This window comes from Sceloporus occidentalis, unplaced genomic scaffold, assembly GCF_023333645.1.
Source record: "Sceloporus occidentalis isolate IW3139 unplaced genomic scaffold, rSceOcc1.0.p SCAF_5, whole genome shotgun sequence".
Lineage (NCBI taxonomy): Eukaryota > Metazoa > Chordata > Lepidosauria > Squamata > Phrynosomatidae > Sceloporus > Sceloporus occidentalis.
Window position 1 is genome coordinate 80,516,029 of NW_028316985.1, and position 25,759 is coordinate 80,541,787.

Genomic DNA, 25,759 nt, shown 5'->3' on the forward strand with positions numbered 1-25,759 from the left:
CCATGAATAATTAAATCCTCAAATGTCAAAGCCACAAATGTGAAGGGCCAACTGTACAGTGAACTAAATAGATATGCACATGTATGTCCCTGTTGTCTGTAGATATGTTGTCAAGACCCAGCAAGTTCTCTAACAGAATAGTCTCAGGGAGTAGATTATCATGAAATATAGCAACAGCAATAGCAAGTACATTTATATACTGCTTATCAGTGCACTTAAGCACTCCCTAAGTGGTTTACAATGTATAAGCTAATTGCCCCCAACAAGCTGGATACTCATTTTAGCAACCTCAGAAGGATGCCAGACTGAGATGACCTGAGCCACTGAGTAAGTGGCTGCAGTACAGGCTATTTAACTACTGTGCCACCAAATAGAAAAGGCTTCTCTTTATACACTTAAAATTACCAGGCTGGCCCTTCTTCCTTGTTCCCATAGTTAAAACTGTATTCCTTCTTAACCTTCCTTGAACTCTCTATGCCTCACTTTCTCATCTCCCTCTCTCAGCTGGACAGAATCTATCACCCTCTTATCTGAATGGCTAGCTCCCTAATTATAAGCACCATGTGAGTAACTCCCCAGCACCTATTACCAGACTCCCACGAGCTGGCTAAATACATTACTGTTACTATCAAGTATGTTTTTCTGCTCCTAACCCTTCAACTCAGCTCCACTTCTCAATAACCTAGTTAAAGTGATTAAACTATAGACCTATAGTTTCCAAGTCAAGGGAAGAAACAGTCCCTCTATATTCTGGACTAGATAGGCCTCATCTGGAGTACTGCATTCAGTTCTGGGCACCTTATTTTAAGAAGGATATAGACAAGCCAGAGACAATTCAGAGGACAAGGATGATAAGGGGTATGGAGAACAAAACATATGAGGATGGGCTGAAGGAGCTGAGCATGGTTCAGCCTGGTGAAGACTCTGTGTGTGTGTGAGAGAGAGAGAGAGAGAGGGGGGGGGGCAAGAATGTATAATGATTGTACAGTGAGCCCTTGGTATCCACTGGGGTTTGGTTCCAGGACTCTTAAGGATACCAAAATCCGTGAATGCTCCAGTGTGTGATAACCATAAGCAAGCTCCCCCCCAATAAATTCTGTCAAAAAAAACCCTGTGATAGGTTCACCTTACGATCATCATGTCAGAAATAATTTGAAGGAACACAACAACAAGAACAGCAACTGCAGACAAAACAACTCCAACTCTACCATTCTATGATTCTATTATTCTTCTCCCAAACCTGAAGTACTGTAGTTTCCAAATGCAGATTTGTAGTCAACAAGATATGAGTGGCGCCAACCTAAACCAGACTGAGGTTCAGAATGGAGAGGACAATTTGAGTCACCCTTCAATATTTGCACTCACACACACACAAATGGAGATGAGAGGAACAGTTTTCAAGCCTTTATAAAAATCTAAGTGCTGACAAGATGCAACAATGTGTCCCTCCCCAAAACAAATCAAGCAAAATGAATGACCATCTGCAGAAGGTACATTCACTGCACAGGCTCACCCAGGCTGGTGATTTGTGCCAATTTATATCATACCACTTAATGTTGCTTCTTGATGCTTCTTGTTCCTTTCCCTTTCAAATGCCATGTTGGCAAATTGTTGCACTCCCCACACAGTCTCCTTCTGTTTCTTGTCCAGTGGCTCCTGAATTTTTCCCCATTTTTAAAAAAAAAATTCTCCAAAGGTGTCGTATTGAAGTGTGAAAATATATTAGTGCTGTTGTTGTATGCCTTCAAGTCGTTTCTAATTTATGGTGACCTTATCATGGCATTTTCTTGGCAAGATTTGTTCAGAGGAGGTTTGCCATTGTCTTCCCCTGAGACTGAGAGTGTGTGGCTTGCCCAAGTTTACCCAGTTGGTTTCATGGCTCTGCTGGGAAATGGACCCTGGTCTCTAGAGTTGTAGTCCAATGTTCAAACCACTACTTTGCGCCGTAGTGGGTCCTTTGTAACCACTTGGTATCTGATAATAGTGCTACTGCTGTATTTATTTTGTGAAAGTAAAATCACTCCCTCAGTAGGCAATCTCCTCCAGTGACCCATTTTATACAAGAAGTGAATACAGGTGAGTGTGGGGAGGTCTGATCTAGCTCCATGGAAATAAACAGATCAGTTTACTACTTGAACTATAGCTCTAGAGAGCAAAAAGAAGAAGAGAGAAACCTATAGCGCCTTAGAGCAAAAGTTCAGGTTTCTGTGGTGGAAACATCGACCCCATGCAAACACACTTACCAACCACCTGAGGAAAGGTTTTCAATCATATCTCTTCCTCCTTCTCTTTCCCAATCTTATAGCTTCAACCCAAGTTGAAATTAACTAGTGTAAAGGAGGATTACTTTCTGAGTACAGAAATCCAAAGCTTTATTGGCAAGGCTCTAGAAAGAGTTCAAAAAATTAAAAACATAAAAAGAAGGCATGGGAAATTAGAAAGAGGGTACAAACATTCCTGGAGAACATTGCAGTTGTCACATGATGTCAAAATGTATTGATTTAAAAACCTCATCTTTTGGATAAGACCAAAACCTTTTGGAAAAACACTGAAAAGGAAGGGAAATAGCTGAGAACATCATGTGACTGGTAAAACAGCTTGTGGTCTTTTATGCTGTTGTTTTTTACATTTTATTCTTTAGAAGTGGGATGTACAGCAACAAGTATCACCACCTCCTGATAATTTACACTGTCTAGAAGAGCCATATATTTCTTAAAGAAAGATTTAAACACCATAAGTACCCAAGACCCATGAAAAATATCTGAAGACAAACCAAAATGGGAAAAGAGGTGCAAAAATTAAACAAAACAAAGAGATGAATTATAGAAGAGAGAGAGAGGAATAAAACTAGACAAACAATACAGTAATCCTTAACCAACCAGGCAGAGCTCTACTCTACATATACAGGAAGGTTGCTAACACAACACTGTCGCAGCAGCTGAAGAGGAAGTAATTGGGAGCCATAGCCTTTGAGTACAAGAGAAATGCTCATGCCAAAATGACTCAGCTCTAGAACATTTTGAACCAGATTTGAACCAGAACGCAGGAAGAGAATCCATATGTGCAAGCCATAGATGTGTAAAAAATACAGCGTAAATCATAATGCAAACCCAAGCCCACATCCCACAGACAGTGATCTGGCATAGCTTACTGGAGAATTCTGCGAAAGACCTCCTTTGGCTTTCAAATTTTATCATGTCTGCGAAGTATAGCTATACAAATACAGTGCAGGGTTAATACTGTTGTCACCATATTTCAGTGTCATTCATTACTATGTGAAATAAAATTATCCCAGGATCCATACTGAATCAGTCGCTATAGCAAGAATCTTAAATATTAATAGACTTCCTCTGAGGAAGCTGAAAAAGACCAAAAGCATCTGGGAAAATAGACTGAAGTCTGCAGAAATGAATGCTAACAAGTTTCTTTCAGTTAGTCTAAACGGTGCTACAAGATCTCTGATTCTACATACTGATTCTACAGACTAATACAGCTATATCTTTGAATTCTAGGATTAATTAGTCACTGCAGCCTCAGAGGATGACAACAGGGAACTCTCTAAAGAAACTTGCCATGTAAACCCTATGATAGGTTTGACTTTGAGGTACACAACAATGACAACACGCAATGGATATAAGTTACTTAGCATTTATAACCATTAGTTAGGGGCTGTGGTCCCAAACTGTGCCCTATAAGAGATTGTAGACTTCTGCCCCCAGAAGCCTCAGCCAGGTTGGCCAATAGTCTGGGATTCTGGGAGCTGAAGTCCAAAATCCTTTAAAGAGCACAGTTTGGGGACCACTGAGTTAGGGGGTAGGAAGTCATGCAGTGGCATCACTAAGAGTGTGTGGGGGGTGTGGTCCACACCTGGTGACATGTCAGAAAAGGGGTGACACCTGGTTGCCTCCTCCCCACTTCAGTGCCATCGCCTCGCCACAACACATGGCAGTGAGGGAGAATGCCCACCCTCTCTCCCTGCCACACACTGTTCTACTCACATGTAGAGGGGCACAGGGCAGCAAGGGAGTGTGCCCACCTCCGCCCCTGCCACATGCCATTCCACACATAAAACAGCACACAGCAGGGAGTGGGGTAAACACACTCCCACCCTGCCATGCACCACTCTAAATGTGAGTAGAACAGCACTCGGCAGAGAGAGGACTGCCCAGCTCCACTCCATGTCACATGCTGTTCTACTCATGAGTACAGTGGCTTGTGGGAGCAAGGTAGACAAAGCCCTTTTGCTCCCCGCAAAGCAATGCCACCACAGGCAGTGATGCCACTGAAGTCATCTGTGTCTTCCTCTGTGCCCTGGATATATATCCAAAAATGAAACCAGAAGAGGCATGATGTCACTTCTGGTTACAGTTCTACACAAGGTGTGGACTGTAGTGGTGGAAAACTGGAGGAGCCCAGTTTAGAGGACAACTTGGTCCAGTTAGCTCTTGCCTGGCCATGCTTCTCAGTGTTAACTGAATGGTTATCAATTGTTACTTTTCTGACTGGAAAGCAAGATGACTCATCCTTTCCTTGGCTATGTGGTCAGGCATAGGGAAGGTAAGCTGAGCGTGTACTTTTGAAGGCACACAGAGAAGGAATTCAAAAAGACACAGACAACAAGGGAGAAAACTAGGACTGGAAAATTTCCTGGAATCACTGGGATATTAATGCTGTGGTCTTCCAACTATGTGCAAACTGTATATTTTTGAATACATACAAATACTAGAAGATTCTGTATGTCTCCAGTGACCCCATAAAAATGAAACCAAACTTAGGATAAATACTGAGCCCCTGTGAGTTTACTACTTGGAGAACTAGGATGCATATTAACAATGTTCAAAGAGGCAGCTGTATTAATCTGTTGCAAAACATGAAAGAGCCTGGGCACCTTAAATAATGACATAAACTTTGGGAGAAGTCAACTGCAGCCCACAAAAAAACAAGCAAAAAGAAAACCTACAAAACTGTTATTAGTCTTTAAGGTGCCACAAGATATTTGTTGTTTTTATTCATAAGAATATGATATCTGAAAATTTAAATACAGCAGTAATAAGCAGTGTCTGGGGTTGAGGGGGCACATCTCCCAGCTGCTATAGCGCCTTCAGTGTCAAATTTTAGTGAAACTGAAATGAAAAACCTGCAATTTAACCTTGAGCAACGTGTGTGGGGACTGTGCCTCTTATTTTGAGATGTCATTATGGCCCTTTTCTTCCTGCCATACCACCAAAAATTGGCATCAAATTTAGGGTTTTACCTACCTCTGGGATATAGACAACTTATAGACAGTGCTACTCAATGGACCAGTATCAGCCCAAGAACCATTGGCTGTCCGCCCCTGATGAGCTGCCAGTACTGGACCTGGTGTTTCTCACCAGAAAGAAACAATTGTATAGCCAGTGGGCATAAATACAGTTGTAATTGTTGTGTGCCTTCAAATTGTTTCTGATTTATGGTGTTTTTGCCAGTTAGACCTAACACAAGGTTTTCTTGGCAAGATCTGTTCAGAGTGGGTTTGCTTTTGCCTTCCCCTGAGGCTGAAAGAGTGTGACCTGCCCAAGGTCACCCATGGGTTTCCATGGCAGAGCGGGGGTTTGAACCTTGGTCTCTGGAGTTGTAGTCCAATGCTCAAAACACCGTACCACATGTTTGTAGTCCAATGCTCAAAACACTGTACCACAGTACCATAGTGGTACTGTGGCACTCTAGGAAACAAAATTGCCCACCCCCACCACTGTTTAAGATGCACTGCTCTAACAGATGAAATATGCATCATTCACTTTAAATTACTGTACAACTACTCTGAGAATACTGGTTGTAATGTATTTCTTAACACTGGCCCAGAACAGACTGGCCGAATGTGCCGTGCTGACGCCGATACTAGGGTTAGGAACCACGCACCAACTGCATGGTTCCTAACCCTAGTACAGCGGCGGAGTAATGATGGCATCCCATCCATATGGGTGCTGCCATTTTGATGTAAGCAACGCGCAGTGTCCACACGTCGCCACACATTGCTTATGTCGCAAGTGTACCAGTGACGCACTCGCAATGTTACTCTGGCACCACAAAAAGAATCTGGAAACACTGGCGCGTTACAGACCGCCCTCAAGCGGCTGTTCTCCCGCTGCTGCCATTAGCTGCGGCGGGAAGCCCCAGCAGCCAGACCGCGAGGCTTCCGGCCGCAGTGAAAAAGGAGCGCCGAAATGGCGCTCCTTTTTGGCCCCTGGAAGTGGCGCCGCGAGGCGCAAGGCGCGCACTCACGGCGTCACTTCCGCCGCGCCATGTCTGGATGCACAGTGTCCACGATGTAAAAATGGCAGCGCCCATGTGGATGGGCGCGGCCATTTAGGACGCGCTCCGCGCGTGTTGGGAACAGGGCTGGTTAGGAAGGGGCAACCCTTCCTAACCCTAGCACGCCCCTTCCTAACCCTAGCACGTGCAGAGCGCGTCCTAAATGGCGGTCTGTAACTCGCCACTGGGTTCTTTTTACTCAGGAGGGACGGCGTGCAGTTTGGGGGTTGTACCGTTCCTCTGGATTTAAAAACAGGTGAATACAGACCACCGTTTTGCGGCAGTCTGTACTGGCCCGAAGATAGAAGATTCGGCCATACATTACTGGAGGCAATTTCCCTACAATATTTGAAAAACCTTTTATTTCAATGTATAAACCTGTCACTTTTAGAAGGGGAATACTCTGAAGATAATAAAAAATAATAGCTAAGACATGTAAGACTTCACAGAGAAATCTTTTCACACTAGCTCGGTTTAGACATAATGTGAAACCATAATACTAGAATTTTAATGAGCCTGCTTGCTCTCTGTCCTCTTCCTAAAGTGCAAGAATACTGAAATAATCCATTTTGAATCCAAGTTCCCTCTGACATTTTCACTTAGGGATCTGGGTTCATTTAAATTGTTAATATTTGACAAAATGTCAGGATTATAAATCACATTTTGATTCTATATAATCAGAGTCTGCCCAAGTTAATAACCAGGACCTCTGAGTAGTTGCTTCCAGCTTCCTCACAGCCATGCTACAAAAGAAGAGGGAAACATTCAAACCAAAGTGTGTGTGTGTGTGTGTGCGTGCGTGCGTGCGAGAGAGAGAGAGAGAGAGAGAGAGAGAGAGAGAGAGAGAGATGTTATTATTCTGAACCTCTCATGCAACAACATGAAGTAACTTGCTTAATGCCACACCTGCTTAAGCAGAGAACTTAAAATCCAAAATGCCTTGTGTGGTCAACACAACTCCAGTATATTGCCTTCTATGAGTTACAGCAGCATAACTTTTCACCCTACCCTTTGTCTGGGTGCCAGAAACTTTTAAACATATTGCCACCATGTTAATAATAGTGAAATGATGCATAGATCAGGTGTGAACAGGAGTATGGGAGTCGCATACCAATCTTCCTTCCTATCTACCTACCTACCCACACACACACAGACACACACCCATCCACACACAATACTAGAGGGATGGGAAGGATATTTTAAAATAATTAAAAAATGGTAGAAAAAAATGTTTATTGAATTTCAAGAAGCCAAGATTTGACTGAGGAAAAACTTAACAAATACACTTGTTGTTGATTGGTGCAGAAAACAATATTTTCTGCACAGGAAACAGCATTGTCTGCACACCATTATTATTTCCTGTCCCCAAAATACTGTTTCCTGCATAGATAATGCTGGAAGTGGGGGGGGGGGGGGGGGGGTTGGCAGAGAAAGAGATGTGGCTCTCCAAATCCCATGGATGGTCAATGTAGCCCTCATATCCTGGTAGTAGTCCATTCCTCTCATAAACAGAACAAGTACCTAGATTTACAGTTGAAGTACATCTGTAAATCAGATGTACCACCATGATCATATAGTTCAAAAATTTAATGTCACTCCATATATTGGGCCAAGGAAACTGCAGTTAATGTGCCATAGGCAGACCCTAATTCTTTTTTTTTTCCTGGCCTTTAAATGCCCCAAGATACATCACAAAACACTGGTCCAAAACACACTGCAGAAATAATCAAGCTTGATACGGCTTTAACTGCCCTGTGCTAGGAAATTCTAGAAATTGTAGTTTTGTGAGACATTTAGCTTTCTCTGTCAGAGAGCTCTGGAGCCACAGTGAGCTATGGCCTGATACAGACTTTGTGGTTGCCTGGGTCTAGGGTTGCCATAGCTGAGGACCTCCCAACCAGGACAAATGTAGGACAAGGTTTAAAAATGTAGGACCTTTTTTTTAAAAAAACATTCCTAGCCAGGAAATTTAAAAAAAAAAAGTCCTACATTTTAAAACCTTGTCCTCCTTCTCCTTCCCAGCTTGGGAGGAAGCCTCGGCCTGCTCCCAGGCCGGGAAGGAGTGTGAGGGCCGCCTGTCATTGCGCGATCGCCGCGATGGCAAGCAGCCTCCTCCTCCTCCCCTGCCTCGGAGCCTTCCAAGGCCCCTCTGGGGCTTGGGAGACGCTGCCTCCCAGGCCCTAGAGAGGCCTTGGAAGGCTCTGTGATTGTGGAGCCGCCTCCAGGGCCTGGCTGGGGGGGGGAATCCCGGGGGTGGGGCCAAACCGGGGCGGGACCGTGCGGACCCGCCCCAAACCGGGAAAGTCCCGCCCCTAGGCGGGATATGGCAAGCCTACCTGGGTCCAAAGTTAGGGCTCAGGAGAGCGGAGCATCCGCATGCTTCATGCTCTCCCGGCGCCATTTTGGGCGTGCATGTATTCAGACAGCGTGTGCACCGATGATGTGCTTTGTGTGCTGCCTCTAAACGGCATGGCGCACAAGAGACATCACCATGCCACTCCAGGGTGCTAACGGTGCTTTGACAGTGGCACGGAAAAGAACCGCGTTTTGCGGCTCCTTTTTGCAGCGCATTGTTGCTGCTGCCATGTGGTGGCCATGGCAATGATGTGAGGCAGAAAGGGGCGGTGTCTCACCACCCCTTCCTGCCTGTCTGTACAGCCCCTATGATTCCCAAGCATTGAGCCAAAGCACTTAAAGCAGTTTCAAACTGGATTATTTCTGCAGTGTTGGACCTGTAACAAAGTGCAAAATCAGTAATAATAACCCACAAATGGCACAACCCATGGTGGTTTGTTTTGTTTAGCATTCGCAAACTCCCAAACCTCAAAAAAGCAAAATGAAAGAACAGCCACTTTGGAGCCAAAGGCCCAAAACAGATGGGCCAAAAGCGCTGGCTTTGGGCCTATCTGGGGATGTGGTGTACAGATGATACATATTTGTTTGTGAAAATATATTTGGGAGAATTATACTCCATATTTTGTATATGTTATCTCAGTCTATCCATTTTAATTTCTCATCTAATTCTTTGGGGGCTTACAATCATCATCCTAACATAGTGATAGTGAATATTAGTTTATAAGCAAAAGGCATAAGAATATTGAAATATAGAATCATAGAATCGTAGAGTTGGAAGAGACCACAAGGGCCATCCAGTCCAACCCCCTGTCATGCAAGAACTCTTAATCAAAGCATCCTGACAGATGGCCATCCAGCCTCTGCTTAAAGACCTCCAAGGAAGGAGACGCCACTACACTTCAAGGGAGTTTATTCCACTGTCAAACAGCCCTTACTGTCAGAAAGTTCCTCCTAATGTTGAGGTGGAATCTCTTCCTGTAGCTTGCATCCATTGTTCCAGGTCCTGTTCTCTGGAGCAGCAGAAAACAAGCTTGCTCCCTCCTCAATATGACAGCCTTTCAAATATTTAAACAGGGCTATCATATCACCTCTTAACTTTCTCTTCTCCAGGATAAACATTCCCAGCTCCCTCCGTCGCTTCTCATAGGACATGGTTTCCAGGCCCTTCACCATTTTAGTCGCCCTCCTTTGGACATGCTCCAGTTTCTCAATGTCCTTTTTGAATTGTGGTGCCCAGAACTGGACACAGTATTTCAGGTAAGGCCTGACCAAAGCAGAATAGAGTGGCACTATTACTTCTCTTGATCTAGACACTATACTTCTTATTGATGCAGCCTAAAATTGCATTGGCCTTGTTAGCTGCCACATCGTACTGTTGACTCATGTTCAACTTGTGGTCTACTTGGACTAATAGATCCCTTTCACATGTAGTTTCATTCAGCCAGGTGTCCCCAATCCTATATCTGTGCATTTCATTTTTCTGCCGTAAGTGCAGTACCTTACATTTCTCCGTGTTGAATTTCATTTTGTTAGCTTTGGCCCAACTTTCTAGTCTATTCAGGTCATTTTGAATTTTGATCTGTCCTCTGGGATATTAGCTATTCCTCCTAATTTGGTGTCATCTGCAAATTTGATAAGTATGCCTCCAATTCTGTCATCCAAGTCATTGACAAAGATGTTGAATAGCACTGGGCCCAGGACAAACACCTGTGGCATCCCACTGGTCACTTCTCTCCAGGATGAAAAGGACCCATTGCTGAGCACTCTTTGGGTTCGGTCGGTGGTTGAGAATGAATCCATAACAAGAAATATTTTTAGGTACAGCGCGCCAGCGTTTTATGCAGGAGCACCATACGCGGCTTTCAGTATATGCTGAAAGCCGCGCCGGAAGAGCCTGTTGCGCGCCCCAGAAGAACTAATAGGGTGCATCCGTGGTGCACGCACACTGTTGCGCACTGCTGGCACAAGCTCCATTACTTCCAATGGGGCTCCAGCACATGTGTAATTCCTCTTACACGGAGGGATCCGGAAAGGATCCCCACGTAAGGAGAGGGTGCACTGTATCATCATTGCATTTCTATGGGAAGTTTAATGCTTTTAACCAACAAACATTCTGGCTTAACTGCTCTACTACCTGTTTTGATGGCTAACATGATACACACAAGATCCAAAATCAGATTTCTCTGTTTTTTCCTCCTTAAATTTGAGTAGGAGGCTGCTAACTTGATCAAATTGGTGTTTGCTGAAGACAGTGTTTCTCCTGCCACCTACCCAATCTAAATCTTCTACAGATTCCCATTAACCCAATTGGGGAATAACTACAGTCGCCCCTCCTAACTCGTGGATCTGAGCTCTGCGCCCACGAATATCCGCAGAGGGATGACCTGAGGTGTTTACCATGGTGTGCACGCCCTATTCAAGACTATGAGACTCCTTTTTGCACCCTCCAAAGAGCATCATAGCTGTGGCGGCACGGCTTTGTGACGCCCTTTCAGCACTGCATAATCTAGATGCAGCACCAGGGGTGCACCATGATGCCGTGTGCTGTCTAGAAGGGCGTGTGTCATCATGACGTGATGGGTGGAGTCCAGCATGCAGAGCGCTGTACTGTGGCTCTGCCCACAAGCTGGCACAAAGTATTGGTCTGTACACCACTTGTGACTTGCTCAAGATCACCCAGTGGGTTTACATGGCTGAGCCAGGATTTGAACTCTGTTCTCCAGTATCATAGTCCAAACCTCAAACCACAACATCATGCTATTTACAGATTCTTATTTGCATTCCATACAATTCCGAAGATGCACTGCACAGGTGTAGTATAATCCAACTGTGTAAGTTACAGAGACAACATAGAAGTGTTAGCTACCTGAACCTACAAATGTTATCTACAAGTCCACAATCTGCTGTCAAAGCAAAGCAAAGTGTTTCACTGGACTGGTGAGAACATACTGTTACTACTCCAGTTCAAGACCTGTGTTTGCAGGATAAATATATCTTTTCTTGGGTCCCCATACACACATTCACCCAGTTTAAAAGCTAGAGGACAAAGGACACCATACATTTCTCTGAACATACAAGACTACTCTTACCTCCTGTCTGAGTCAGAAGATACTGACCTAAATAAAGGCTAGGAGCCAGAATAGTTAAAATGGAATAGCAGCACTATGAGAGTGTAGTGCATTAGTCTTCTTAATAACCATAGCACAGTGTTAGGAAATCAATTAACTATCAATTAAGTTAGAAATTTTCTAGCAACAGGTGTAAGTTTGTCTTTTAAAAAGTAACTGATTTGACTTGCAAATATGAATGGCTATAGGAACCTTTCTTTCTTATCATGATTACATTATGGTCATTTAGTTAATTCTAACATTAAGTGTATTTAAAACAACTAGTTAAGGGAAGCTTGGAAGAAGGCTTTTCTTCTTTGTAACCAGATGGTCCTTGCATATACTGTACTACACCAGACACTATATAGAAGCTCCACATATGTCCCAAAAAATGGAATAATGAAGCAGTTATCCCTGGGACTTAAAAGGTGAAGAAAGAAAAGAGATTACAAGGAAGGGGAAAAGGAAGCAAAATAAAGTTTTGGTGAAGTGGAGGGAAATAGGGTTTTCAAAAAATTCATGTAACTTGTTTCCTTCTCTCCCAAACCCAAGAAAGGGACAAAATGAAGGTAAGGGAGAGAGCTTAAAATCATCTATGGCATTTTTCAGCTTCATTCTGATAAGGGTTCCTGTGAAGGTTTTTAGCTTACACTTAAATGGCAATAAAAACAAATACAGTTGCCCTTCCTAATGAGTGGATCGGAGATCCACGTTCTTGAATATGCGTGGAGGGCCGACCTCCACTAATTGCAATGGCATGCATGCCCATGCCGCACATACAGGGGCGCATTCCATTCAAGCCTATGGAGCTTGAATAAGCGTGAGCTTCCGTTTTCGCGGGGGGTTCAGAGCGGATCCCCCGAGAGAAAGGAGGGCCAACTGTATATACTATTTATACTCATGTATACGTCTAGGAATTTTAGTCAAAAAATTGACCCCAAAAACCTGGGTCAGCTTATCCACGGGTCAATGTATGTACTGTACTTTAACTCTTATTAAAATAAGAACCACACCCTGATGAAAGAAGCATCAAAAAGAAGCATCAGCCCCCTCTACTGTCCCATCCACCCAGCCTTTAGGGTGAGCACAGAGTTATTCCTGACAACATTTTTAAAGATCTTTAGTATTGTTTTCCTTTGCTTCATCCTTTACATCCTTTCTTACATGCTGCTAAGTTTTACCCTCGACTTATCCACAGGTCATATCAAAATCCATAATTTTGGCCCAAAAACTTGTCCTCGCCCTATACATGAAGTTGACTTATATTCGAGTATATACAGTATGCTTCTAACGTAAATGTGATTGAATTAGATCTTTTAGCTTATTAATAACTAACATTTTAGTTAAATGCCAGACATCAAAGCAGGGTTCAGAAAAGGAAGAGGCACTACAATTCATACTGCAAACATACGTACATTGGATAATTGAGCGCTCCAAAGAATTTCAGAAGAAAATCAGTCTGTCCTTAATAGCTTACAGAAAAGCCTTTGACTGTGCAGAGCATGAAAAGCTATGGATCATAAAAGAAATGGGTGTTCCACATTTGATTTTGTTGATGTGTAATCTATACTCAGGGCCAATGTCAGAACAGAATATGGAGCAACAGAATGATTTCCAGCTAGCAAAGAGGGTCAGACACCACTGCATTTTATCACCCTATTTGTTTAATTAATACGCAGAGCAGTTCATACACAAAGTGGATTAGACTTGGAGGAAGGAGGTGTGAAAATTTAAAATATGCAGATGATATCATATTAATTGTAGAAAACAGAGAAGACTTGGAAGAACCGTTAAGGAAAGTCAAGGAAGAAAATGAGAAAGCAGGGCTACAACTGAATTTAAAGGAAAAAAATGATCAGAAATTATTTACTTAGCTTTAAAGTGGATAATGAAGGTTTTGAAATACTCAAAAAGACTTTCTATATCTTGGCTCAATCGTAAATCAAAATGGTGACTGCAGTCAAGAAATCAGAAGGCTAAGACTGTGGAAGGGCAGGCTGTAAAGGAACTAGTTAAGATCCTCAAGTGCAATGAGCAAAGTCTAGTTCATGCTATATTTCTGATTTCTATGTATGATTGTGAAAGGTGGATGGTTAAGAAAGCTGAGAAGGGGAATCATCTCGTGTGAAATGTGGTGCTGGAGGAGAGTTCTATGAATGTGATGGATTGCCAAAATAACCAATAAATGGATCGTAGAGAAATTCAAGCCTGATTTCTCCTTAGAACAACAAAGTACTGAAGTGATGGTTGAGTATCCCTCCTCATCCACAATTCCGAAATCTAAAAGATTCCAAAACCCAAAATTGTCCACATGGGTAGCTGAGATAGTTACACCTTTGCTTGCTGATGGTTCAGCGTACATAAGCTGGGTTTTATGTTCAAAATTATTTTAAAATGCTATGTATAACATTTCCTCCAGGCAATGTTTATAAGGTGTATACGAAACAGAAATGAATTAAATATTGAGACTTGGGTCCCATCTCCTAGATACCTCATAATGCATATGCAAACACTCCAAAATCCAAAAAAACAAACAAAGCCAAAAAAAAAATCCCAAAATGCGGAAACACTTTGAGTCCTAAACATTTTGGATAACTGAGACTCAATCGGCATTGTACTTTGATCATTTCATGAGACGTGACTCATTAGAAGGGTTGGGAAAAGACCAGTTTAAATAAAATAAAATAAAATAAAACTGTTCTCCGGTCATAATCATTAATCATACAAGAAACCAACCAAACAAAAATGATTTGGAGACAATAATATTTACATTGGCCCCCTTTGCTGAAGGTTCTGGAAAAAAATTAATACCCATCAGTTCAAGCGTTATATTAAAAACAAGCTGCCATTCTTTCTTAGGACTCCAACATCTGAGACTCTGCAAAGATTCCTTTTAAAATAAGAATTAGCAAGTCAGACAAAGGGTGCTGACTTTGTAATACATGCAACCAGTTTTACTTGCCTCTCCCTAAAATGTTTGTTTTTAGTATGCCTTTGCATTATAGACCACAACAAAAACACACCTTGGAGTGCTGGGTGCGGGGGAGAGGAAGGTGTGAGTAGGAGCAAAGAAAATGGCTTGAATTATCTGCTCTCTAACCAGAGAATTTCAACTTAATTCCTTTAGGATAAATCTGATTTAGGAAATCTAACTCCACTAATGAATACCAGGAAAGTATGCTACCCCTCCCATGTCTGCACAAAGGTAATGCAATCACCTTTTTCTGTAACAGATGGGGACAAAAAAACAAGGACACCAAAACAGCCTGCATTTCTGTCCTTGGGTTTATAAATGCTCAGTGGATCTTGTACCAAAACAAAGAGGAGCATGGCATCTTTAACAAGATTGGAAAGTGTGCAAAGACACTACAAATAAATCACTACTGCCCAACATGTGGAGAAAAGCAACCAGTTTGTGAAGCTTCATTAACTTCCTCAGGTCACAGCATTTGGGGGGGGGGGGGGTGAATGGCAGCCTAATCCTCCTTTTGTCATCTTACATCTTTCAGAGTAAGAGGATTTTAACTTCCAACTGACTGTACTACCACTATGCATTGCAGGGGGGCGGTGTCCCCAGAGCTGAAAAGATGGATATTTCAGACCCAGATCCTATTCCTTTCTCACACAAAGGGAAACCGATTTGAACCTCAGTCCACCTCAGAGACAAGGGTTTTCTTATGCCATTAAAAACTGGATATTACCATTGGACAGTCTACATTTCATTCACATCCAGGATATTTCGGGGTGGGGATGGGTTGGAGAGACACACACTACTCCCCTCTTTAGCAGAAACCCTGGTGAAAGAAATGTTGGGAAGGAAAGTGCAGCTGCCTCCTGCCCAAGGGAAACAAACAAAACACCCATGGCAAGGCTGTTCTGATGTACAAGGCAAGGAATGGCATTTCACACCTACCACAAGTCTAACATGCACAGGAGTGTCAGAAAGTGAAGTTACAGCATATTCCACCAGGGAAGGGAAAACAAGCAGGGAGAAGAATGTGCTTCCTTCCTTTCCAGGAAACCCCTCCACAAAATGCAAGCAAAGGCATTTCAGCAGGGAGGAAGGAAGGTCTGAAAGGAAATCTGGTGTACTTTCAGGACTCCCTCTGTGTGTGAGAAAGGGGGGGGGGACCCTTTCAAACGACTCAGGTATCATGGTGGCAATGGCATGTAAGGGTGCTGTCTTGTAGTTATTTTAAACGAATATCTTAGGGGTAGCCGTGTTGGCCATATACCAAATCCGATAACATGCAAACAATGATACCTGTGCATTTTGGTTAGCCAAATAAAGGTATTATTAGAATCAGAGTTGGAAGAGACCACAAGGGCCATCCAGTCCAATCCCCTTCCATGCAGGAACTCTCAATCAAAGCACCATCCAGCCTCTATTTAAAGACCTCCAAGGAGGGAGACTCCACTACACTCCGAGGGAGTTTGTTTCACTATTGAACAGCTCTTGCTGCCAGGATGTTCCTCCTAATGTTTAAATGGAATCTCTGCTTGTAGCTTGCATCCATTGTTCTGGGTCCTATTCTCTGGAACAGCAGAAAACAAACTTGCTCCCTCCTCAATATGACATCCCTTCAAGTATTTAAACAGGGCTATCATATCACCTCTTAACCTTCTCTTCTCCAGGCTAAACATACCCAACTCCCTAAGTCTTTCCTCATAGGGCATGGTTTCCAGACCCTTCACCATTTTAGTCTCCCTCCTTTGGACACTCTCATTGTTTGGATATTACTGGATTTTAAACGTTGGTTGTTCTAATACAGTGCCTATCTGTCTTGTTTGTTCTTTTGAGCTGATTTTTGTGTTCGTAACTGAGGCACATTTGCTGGTCTGTTGTTGGGAAAAGGCGGGTAAGAAATCAATCAGTCAATCAATATTCAATCATCATCATCATCAAAATCATCATCCTTTTGCTGTTTAAAAAAAAAATCCTCCCAGAGAACATATACGTCGTTCCTCCGCGGCTCTGGCTTCACCTGAAGTGGTCTGTTCTGTTTTGAACTATTGGAAGTGGTTGGTTTAAAGAACACAGTTCCCACGCGAGTCAAGTTACTGCTCTGCACTGTCACACCACACACCCATTTCCCCCTCCCCGTTGTATAGAGGAGGGACCCCCCCACCCACACACACCCAACCCCAAAGTGGGTGAACAAATCGCTCCAGTAGAGGGGGACACATTACGATCCGTGTGTCTCTGTGTGTTGTTTTGCCTTCACCCCCAAGGCGGTGGACCTATCACAGGGTTTTCTTGGCAAGTTTCTTCAGAGTGGGGTTTGCCATCGCCTTCCTCTGAGGCTGAGAGAGTGTGACTTGGCCAAAGGTCCCTCAGTGGGTTTCATGTCCAAGTCTTCAGATGAGATCTGCCATTGCCTTCCTCTGAGGCAGAAACAGTGTGACTTGCCCAAGGTTTCCAAATGAGTTTCTTCAGAGGAGGTTTGCCACTGCCTTCCTCTGAGGCTGAGAGAGTGTGACTTGCCCAAGATCTCCCGGTGGGTTTCATGTCCAAGTGAGTTTCTTCGGAGGAGGTTTGCCACTGCCTTCCTCTGAGGCTGAGAGAGTGTGACTTGCCTAATATCTCCCAGTGGGTTTCATGTCCAAGTGAGTTTCTTCGGAGGAGGTTTGCCACTGCCTTCCTCTGAGGCTGAGAGAGTGTGACTTGTCCAAGTGGGTTTCACGTCCAACAAGTGAATATCGTCAGAGATCTGCCACTGCCTTCCTCTGAGGCTGAGTGGGACTTGCCCAAGGTCTCCCAATGAGTGTCTTCAGAGGACGTTTGCCATTGCCTTCCCCTGAGGCTGAGAGAGTGTGACCTGCCCAAGGTCCACATCTGCGGGGAAGGGAAACCACGGGATTTCGGTGATACGGGTCTCCCTTGCGTGGGAATGCCCCATCCAGGGGAGGCACCTTGGCAGGGAGAGATTTCGCCACCATCCCCTCCGTTCCTCCCCTTCCTTCTCCATATCCCCCAACCTCCTGGCACCCCCTTTCCCCCTCACACGCCTCAAAAGGGGGCAACAAACCCAAGACCCCCTTCACTTTCCCGTCGTCGTCGTAGAGAATTAACCCAATGGGCCCCACAACAAACTCCAACTCCCAGAATTCCATAGCAAAGACCCAGACAAAGCGCTGGCAAAACGGGTTATTTCTCCAGTGTGGATGCAGCCGCCGCCGTCTCTCCCACACAACACACAACACAACCACACAACCCTGGCTGGGTCTTGCCTGTCCCCTCCTCACCTGCAGGAGACGGAGACCTCCACCCGGGTGGCCGGGATGTTGGCGCTGACGGAGTTAAAATCCCCCATGGACGCCATGTTCCCGTATCTGTCCAGCTTGGACAGCTGCCCCAACAGTTTATCCGGGCTGAACATTTGGGGCAGAACTAGAGGGAAGAAAGAAAGAGAGGAATGAAGGAGGAGGAGGAGGAGGAGGAGAAGGGGTGGCGCTAAGGGAATTTCCTCAGGCGAGGCTAGAGAAAGAAAAGAAAGAAAGAAAAAGAGGAGGGAAGAGAAAGGGGCGAACGAATGGCAGCGCTGTGTGGAGAAGGGCGGGAAGGAGGAGGAGGAGAGCGAAGAACTGTGTGAGTGTGTTTGTGTGCTTCAGTACTTGTGTGTTTGTGTTTTGTGTGTCGTCACCAACTGTGGCGAAACGCGGGTGGCGACGAACTGTCGAAAAAACCCCATTGCCATTGCCACACATATAGGCGCGCGCGCGCACACAGAAGCGGGGGCGCGCGGCCGATGGAGAGGAGGAGGAGCTGCGCAAGGCGAGGCTGAAAGGGGAGGGGGGAGGGGCAAAGGAGGAGGAGAAGGTGCTTTTTCTAACGGTTTTCTTGGCCGAGAGTGGAGCCAACTGGGTTTGCTTGCTCTCTCTCCCGCTTCCTCTGAGGGACTGAGGGAGGGAGGGCGGGCGGGTGCTGCCTGCTGCAGCCTCGCGCTTGGGGGGAAAGGGGGCGGGGCTAAGCGGGCGTCGGTTGGTGGCTCGAGCCTCTGTTCTTCTGTCAGAGAGAGCGTTCTGTGGAAAGGGAGATAAAATTGGGGGGGAGGGATGTTGAGGGAGGTAGAATGCGTTTATACGATCCATGGATCCAGATTGAAAGTGGATTAAATATAATACATATTAGTACAAGTTAACAGAGACCGAGGTTCGAATCCCAGAAAGCTCATGCTACCAACTTTCTGTCAGAAAGGCTGCATTCACACTGGGGAAACAATCCAGTTTGTCGCGGCTTTAACTGCCATGGCTCAAGACTATGGAATTCTGGGAAGTGTGCCCCAACATACTACACTTCCCAAAATTTCCATAGGCTTGAGCCATGGCAGTTAAAGCCGCGACAAACCGGATTGTTTCCCCAGGATTTCTTAGGAGCAAAACGCATTGCAGAAATAATCCAGTTTGAGACCGCTTTAACTGCCCTGTCTCAGTGCTAGGGAATCCTGGGAACTGTAGTTTATCGTGACACCAGAGCTCTCTGACGGAGAAGGCTAAATGTCTCACAAAACTAGTGTTCCCAGGATTCCCTAGCACTGAGGCAGGGCAGTTAGAGCGGTCTCAAACTGGGTTATTTCTGCAGTGTGTTTTGGACCTATCAGTCTCCAAATCCCTTCGCAGAGGAATCCTTCCACGACTTTTGCTCCAAGAAAGCTCTGCATGGAGGCTGAAAGAGAGGGCACTCCCTGCTCTTCGTAACGCCAAAGGAACGGGGAAGGAAGGGGGAAGCCAGGGGTTTCCTGCTGTACTTTCAACGAGGAAACAATGAGATGGCTCACCGGAAAAGACTCGTGACCACAGGCAGGGCGAAGTCCAGCCACGTCTCGGTCACAAACGGGGCGCTTTTTCCCTCAATGATTGGCTGTTCCCTCAAAGGAGAGCAGGCTAGAACAGCCATGGATGTTCAAGTCCCATGAAATGGAGGACGGACTGAAACAAATGACAGTACTTGCACATAGGGAAACCATACTTGCCCATAGGGAAACATTGAATACTTGCCCATAGGGAATCATAGGGGAAGACCTGCGAATCAGAGGGAAATATTTGCCCATAGGGAATCATAGGGGAAGACCTGCCCATAGAGAATCATAGGGGAAGACTTGCCCATAGTGGATCATAGGGGAAGACTTGCCCATAGAGAATCATAGGGGAAGACTTGCCCATAGGGGATCATAGGGGAAGACTTGCCCATAGGGGATCATAGGGGAAGACCTGCCCATAGGGGATCATAGGGAAATATTTGCCCACAGGGAAACATTGAATACTTGCCCATAGGGAATCATAGGGGAAGACTTGCCCCACAGGGAAACATAGGGGACTACCTGCCCATAGGGGAATATTTGCTCATAGGGACTCATAGGGGAATATTTGCCCATAGGGAAACATTGAATAGGTGCCCAGTGTTTTCCTATGGTCAAGTATTGTCCAATCAATGATTCCCTTTTGGCAAGCACTGTCTTTTGTTTTAGTGCGTCCCATAAAATGGTGTCCTTTATCTAAAATGGCAACATTGAGGTTTGCTTTTTGGACTTGGTATATTTGTAAAAAAAATATTTTCAAGCCGTGGATGTTTGAATCCGTAGATAAAGAAGCCGAGTGTCTATCTCTGTGAAACACACACCCAGACCTAGGAAACTGGAAAATGAGGGGACATTCTTCCCTCCTTCCTCCAAATAGAGCTCCGCTCTGGGCCCCACAACAAAATCCAACTTCCAGAATCCCATAGCCTTGAGCCAGGGCAGTTAAAGCGGTGCCAAACCGGATTATTTCTCCAGTGTGGATGCAGCCTCGGTCTCGGGGAAGGCGAAAGTGCCTCTTCGTGGAAGAAGCTGCAGGAGGGGGAGGAGGAATCCCTTCCTTTCTGGCACCAGATGGGAAAAGTCTTGCATAATTTCCCGAAAGCATTTGGGACAAAGCCAGGGAGATGTCAAGGAGGAGGAGGAGGAGGATGCTTGTGTTCTCACAGAGGCAGCTGTTAATTCCAGAGTGGAGAAATGCCTCCTGCCTTTGCAAATCTCATATAGAGTTGGAAGAAACCTCAAGAGACATCCAGTCCAGCCTCCCTTTGCCATGCAGGAACTCTCAAACAAAGCATCCCTGACAGATGGCCATCTAGCCCCTGTTTAAAGACCTCCAAACAATCTGAGGCAACATATGAACAGCTCTTTACTGTCAGGAAGTTCTTCCTCATGTTGAAGTGGGATCTCTTTTCCTGTAGTTTGAACCCATTGGTTCTCTGTAGCAGGAGAAAAGCTTTCCCTCCATTCAGAGTGACCAGAGGTCCTAACCACAAAGAAGGATAAGGCACCTCAAAGTGTAAGGCGTTACAAAACAAAAGCTAAAAACATTCATAAAACATTCATCTATGCTGCACTAAACTGCAAACCCCAGAATGCCACAGGAGGCAGCCATGGCAGTAAAAATGGCATAATAGTGCTATAAGAGTGTAGTGCAGTCTCTTCAAGGCTCAGCCATCATCCTGCATGAGGTTTCGGTTCCAGTCGAACTAACATTTTTTCCTCGGAGAAGCTGGACTACAAACTATTTAGCTCCCTCAGTCACTGAACTTTCCAAGCCATCACACCAGTTTGAGCCAATCCACCCTTGAGCCTTCATTGCCAGGAGCACAATGCCAGATAGACGATTCGCTTCTGCTTTCTAAGCTGCATTAACACTCATAAATGTTGCATTACAAACTAACATGCTTTTCTGGAGCTTTTAAACACAATGTTTTCTCTTAGCAACGTCAGTCTTCCGCAGCTATACCTCGCAGGAGTATGAAATGGATTTAAAAGAAGGCGGGGGGGGGAACCCTATCTTGGGCAGCACACTAAACAGCGGCATGCTAGTTTTAACTGTCATGTCCTTCTATGAAATCTACCCAACCAAAAGGGCACAGTGGAAAACTGGCACTTCTAGTCATTCAACCTTGTTTTTAGGGCTCTTTGTCCAGTTTGAAAAGCAGAAGCTCACTAGCTGAAACTGCTGACAGAATAAAAAGCAGAATGCAAGCCTGTGTTAAAGCATAATCTTTCTCTATTACACATTATTATTATTTCTCTATTACACACAATGGTGTTTTCATAACGGATATGATTACTATTCAAAAGCACATCTTTTGAAACAGCTGCTGTTTCATGCCACTATATCCAAATACTAATATCAATCTACATGATTTTTCTCCCAGACCTTTCCCAGACTTAATAGCAACGAATATACACTCCCTTGTGGCTGCCAAACCAAATTTTACCCATTAATTGGGATTTAATTCCAGATTGGCTTGAAAATTTACCCGTTCACTAATGGATTTCAGCTTGCAGAGGAAAGCAGTGCTGCATGTTTATTAATGATGGGAATGAGCCTGCAAAAGACTTGTTTAAAAAACCGGGCATACAATTTACTGTGTGATCCAAACTGTTTGCTCATAACAAATGCTGAGATCAACAGCCGCTTTCGCTCAAGCTGTATCATAGCCAAAACGTTCAAACCATTGCTGTCCGTGTTTCAGACATGAATAAAACATTCAGAAATGAATAAATAACCGATGACAAATATTTTCAGTCAGTTTACTGGATGCCTTTTGGTTTATGTTATGACAGATTATCCAAAGAGTGGCTAAATGTAGTGCTTTTATTTCATTGTACCTGTATACTTGGTTTGGGTTTCTGAACTTTTGCTAATAACGTTCATCTCCTTAACGATGGTCACTTATTAATGAAACAAAGCTACAGAAAGGGGCCATTCAGACTACCTTTCGTACCGAATTGTAACCCGGATTAAAAGTCAGAAGTTGATACATACTGATAGAATGTGTCTTCTTGTGCTACATTTCCCTTTCATTTGCTTGCTGCCAGCATGGCAGGTCCCTTTGCAAGTGGCATTTTTAAAAAAATATTTGTGTGTGTGTGTGTGTGTGAGAGAGAGACAGAATATGCGAATGTTAAAAATGTTGCCCTTTGGATTTGGCAAATTGATACAATGTGTGAATGCTTGTGCTACATGTGTGTATGTAAGGAGAGATGGCATTCTGGGGTGGCAATTGGAGGGAAAGCAGATGCAGAGATGGCATTCAGGTGGCCTCCCTTGCAAGTGACATTTGTTGTTGTTGTTGTTGTTGTTATTATTATTATTATTGTGAGAGATTATGCGAATGCTTTGGGAGGGAAGGGAAGGGAAGAGGTTCCAAAGAAGCGGAAATGCTGGGCTGGAAGCGAAGGGGAAGCTAGAGGCTGGCATTCAGAGGGAGGGCTGTGGAAACCCATGACTTTGGGGGAGTCACACTCTCTCAGCCTCAGGGGAAAGGTAATGGCAAATCTCCTTGGAACCAATCTTGCCAAGAAAACCCCAGGATGGGGTCGTTTTAGAGTTGCCATAATCTGTAATGACCCAAATACACACAACACACACACACATGGAGGTTTTTAAATTTGACAAGTTGACAGAATATGCACACACTGCTGCCAGCATTTAATTTAGAGCTATATTTTAAAAAATCACTATTCTCTGCAAATATCTTTTCTCCTAATACTAGGCCATATAAGTACATAATTCTAGTAATGGAAAGGAAAATCTGTCCAGTGTGTGAAAAAGAGATATTTTGAATTTAAACTAAAGCAGTAAACTTGCGCACAGGCAGAAACTGGTACATTTGTTCCAGAGCTGAACACAACTCACTTATATAGCTCTTAATTATCACAAAGCATCAGGGGGAGGCAATGGCAAACCTCCTCTGAACAAATCATGCCAAGAAAACCCCATGATAGGTTCACCTTAGGGTTGCCATGAGTCAGAAACTACTTGAAGGCACACAATACACAAACACATACACATGTACTTGAGTATAAGACTTTTCGCCAATGATTATACAGATGGAAAAGCCTAAAAGCATTCAAGATTTTTCTGTTTTCAAAACAGAATATTACATTGGAATACGCCGATACACATTTTTTAAAGACAGTTATTAACATTTTAGTTCTCTCTTCAGGACTTTTCAGCTTCCAGAGGTAGGCAGGCATGATGGGGAAAACATTCTGGCACCATTCCCATTTTGAATTCTATTCACACTCAAAAAATATGATAACCCAAGGGTCATCTTTGTGCCACCATTCCTTTTTTATATACCCTCATACATTTTACAGGTAGTTTTTGTTTCCATTTCCATCTTGCTCCCCCCCCCTATAGTTTGGGTGAAAATACAGCAAAACTTGGGGGGATTTTTATTACCACTATGTGACATATACTTCTTGTAATCAGGTTATCTCTACATTAGAAGACTATCAGATATGAAGGAAATACAGTCAGCCTTCCATATCCATGGAATTTTTATCCACAGATTCAACCATCCATGGCTTGAAATATATTCCAATAAATATATACATTCCAAAAACTGAATGCTGACCTTGTCATTTTATGTAAGGGACACTGTTTTACTACCCCATTGTATATAATGGGACCTGAGCATCCATGGATTATGGTATCCACAGGGACGAAGGGAGGGCAGTCCTGGAACAAAACTGCAGTGGATACCAAGGGCCCAGTGCATCAGGTAGGACAGAAACTTTGGTTCATAAAATGCTATAACATTTATGTACTAGTTGTGAGCAAGGTCCTGTCTGTGTTGATGTCACAGAAAGCATTTAAAGTCATTACATGACAAAGTGGCAACTAATATTGTATTAGATTCATTAAAAACATCATATTAACTATTTCTGCAACCATCCCTAAATTAAGCACATATATTGAAAATGTGCTTTTCAAAAACCCATATGCCATATAATAAATCAGAGCCAACTTGATGTAGTGGTTTTTGGTGTTGAACTTTGACTCCAGGAGCCCAGGTTTCAAATCCCTGCTCAGCCATGGAAAGCCACTGGATAACCTTAACTAAGGGCCTAGACAGACTGGGAGAAAGGGGTGGACAGAGGCCACCCCTTTCTCCCCTGGATCATAGCTGCACTAACCAAATGGCACAGCAATGATGCACTGGGAAAAAGCGCTGCCGAGGTGCCATAAGCACCCTGGAGCAGCGCCAGGGATATAGCCAGGATTTTGGGACGGGGGGTCCAGACTAAGTGCCACCATTATAATGGGGCTTGGGCATGGTGGTGCGGCGGTGTGGCAGCGCACGCCATTCACTGTATTTCATAGAAGGGGGTCCGGACCCCACAGACCCCCTTTTGGCTATGTCACTGATAGCGCTGTGACGTCCCTTGTGCACTGCACTGTTTGGACATGGCACACAAACCATGTCATTGTCACACGTGCTGTGTAAATGGCGGCACACCAAGATGGTGCGCACGGCACACGGTAGGGATTGGGAGTGTGCAGGCACTCTGCTTTTCTGAGCCTTACTTTCAGCCCCAGGCTGGCTGTACCAGGTCTAAGTCACACAATCTCAACCTTAGTAAGGCAATGGCAGACCTTCTCTGAATAAATCTTGCCTCAAAAAATCCATTAGTGCTAAGTCAGAAACAAAGGCACACAAATACTCCACCAACATATGTAAATATAAACAGAGCTGATCACCTCTTCTTTTTTACATTGCTGTGAGAACTCTTTTAAAAATGTTTTCCTGTAGTGCCAGGAGAATGTGAAAAGCCTGGGATACATGAAAGGGGTCTGTGAAGTGTCTTCTTCCCACTATGGCTGCATCTGCACTGAAGAAATAATACAGTTTGACACCGCTTGATCTGCTAAGGGCTTTATCACACCAGTCCCTTTCTCGCTGCAATCACGGCAAATAAAAATAAAAAAATAAAATGGCAACATACTGGTTTTATTGCAGCCATCATCGCATTGATTTGGTTTTGCATGACTGGGGGCTGCTGCCATCATCACACTCCCTTCTCGTCCTCTTTCTTAACTCTGCCCTCCCTCCCCAGCATACCTTTATTTTTTAAAAAAATTAAAATTATCTTGTGCAATTTGGAACTCTCCAGCTCTGATTTGACATTTTATTTTATTTTATTTAAAATGTTGAGGCTGCAAAGCTCTGGAATTGTGTGAAA

The 25,759-nt window shown here is 44.1% G+C and overlaps 1 protein-coding gene across 1 annotated transcript in view; it reads right to left on the reverse strand.

Moving 5' to 3' along the window:
- Positions 1-18,312, reverse strand: part of CPNE8 (copine 8) — an 89,246-nt gene extending 70,934 nt beyond the window's left edge. The window contains exon 1 of the mRNA XM_089524486.1: positions 18,000-18,312. Coding sequence (XP_089380612.1) covers positions 18,000-18,133 — 134 coding nt within the window. The 5' untranslated portion in view covers positions 18,134-18,312. The remainder of the gene's footprint in view (positions 1-17,999) is intronic.
- Positions 18,313-25,759: the final 7,447 nt, after the last annotated feature.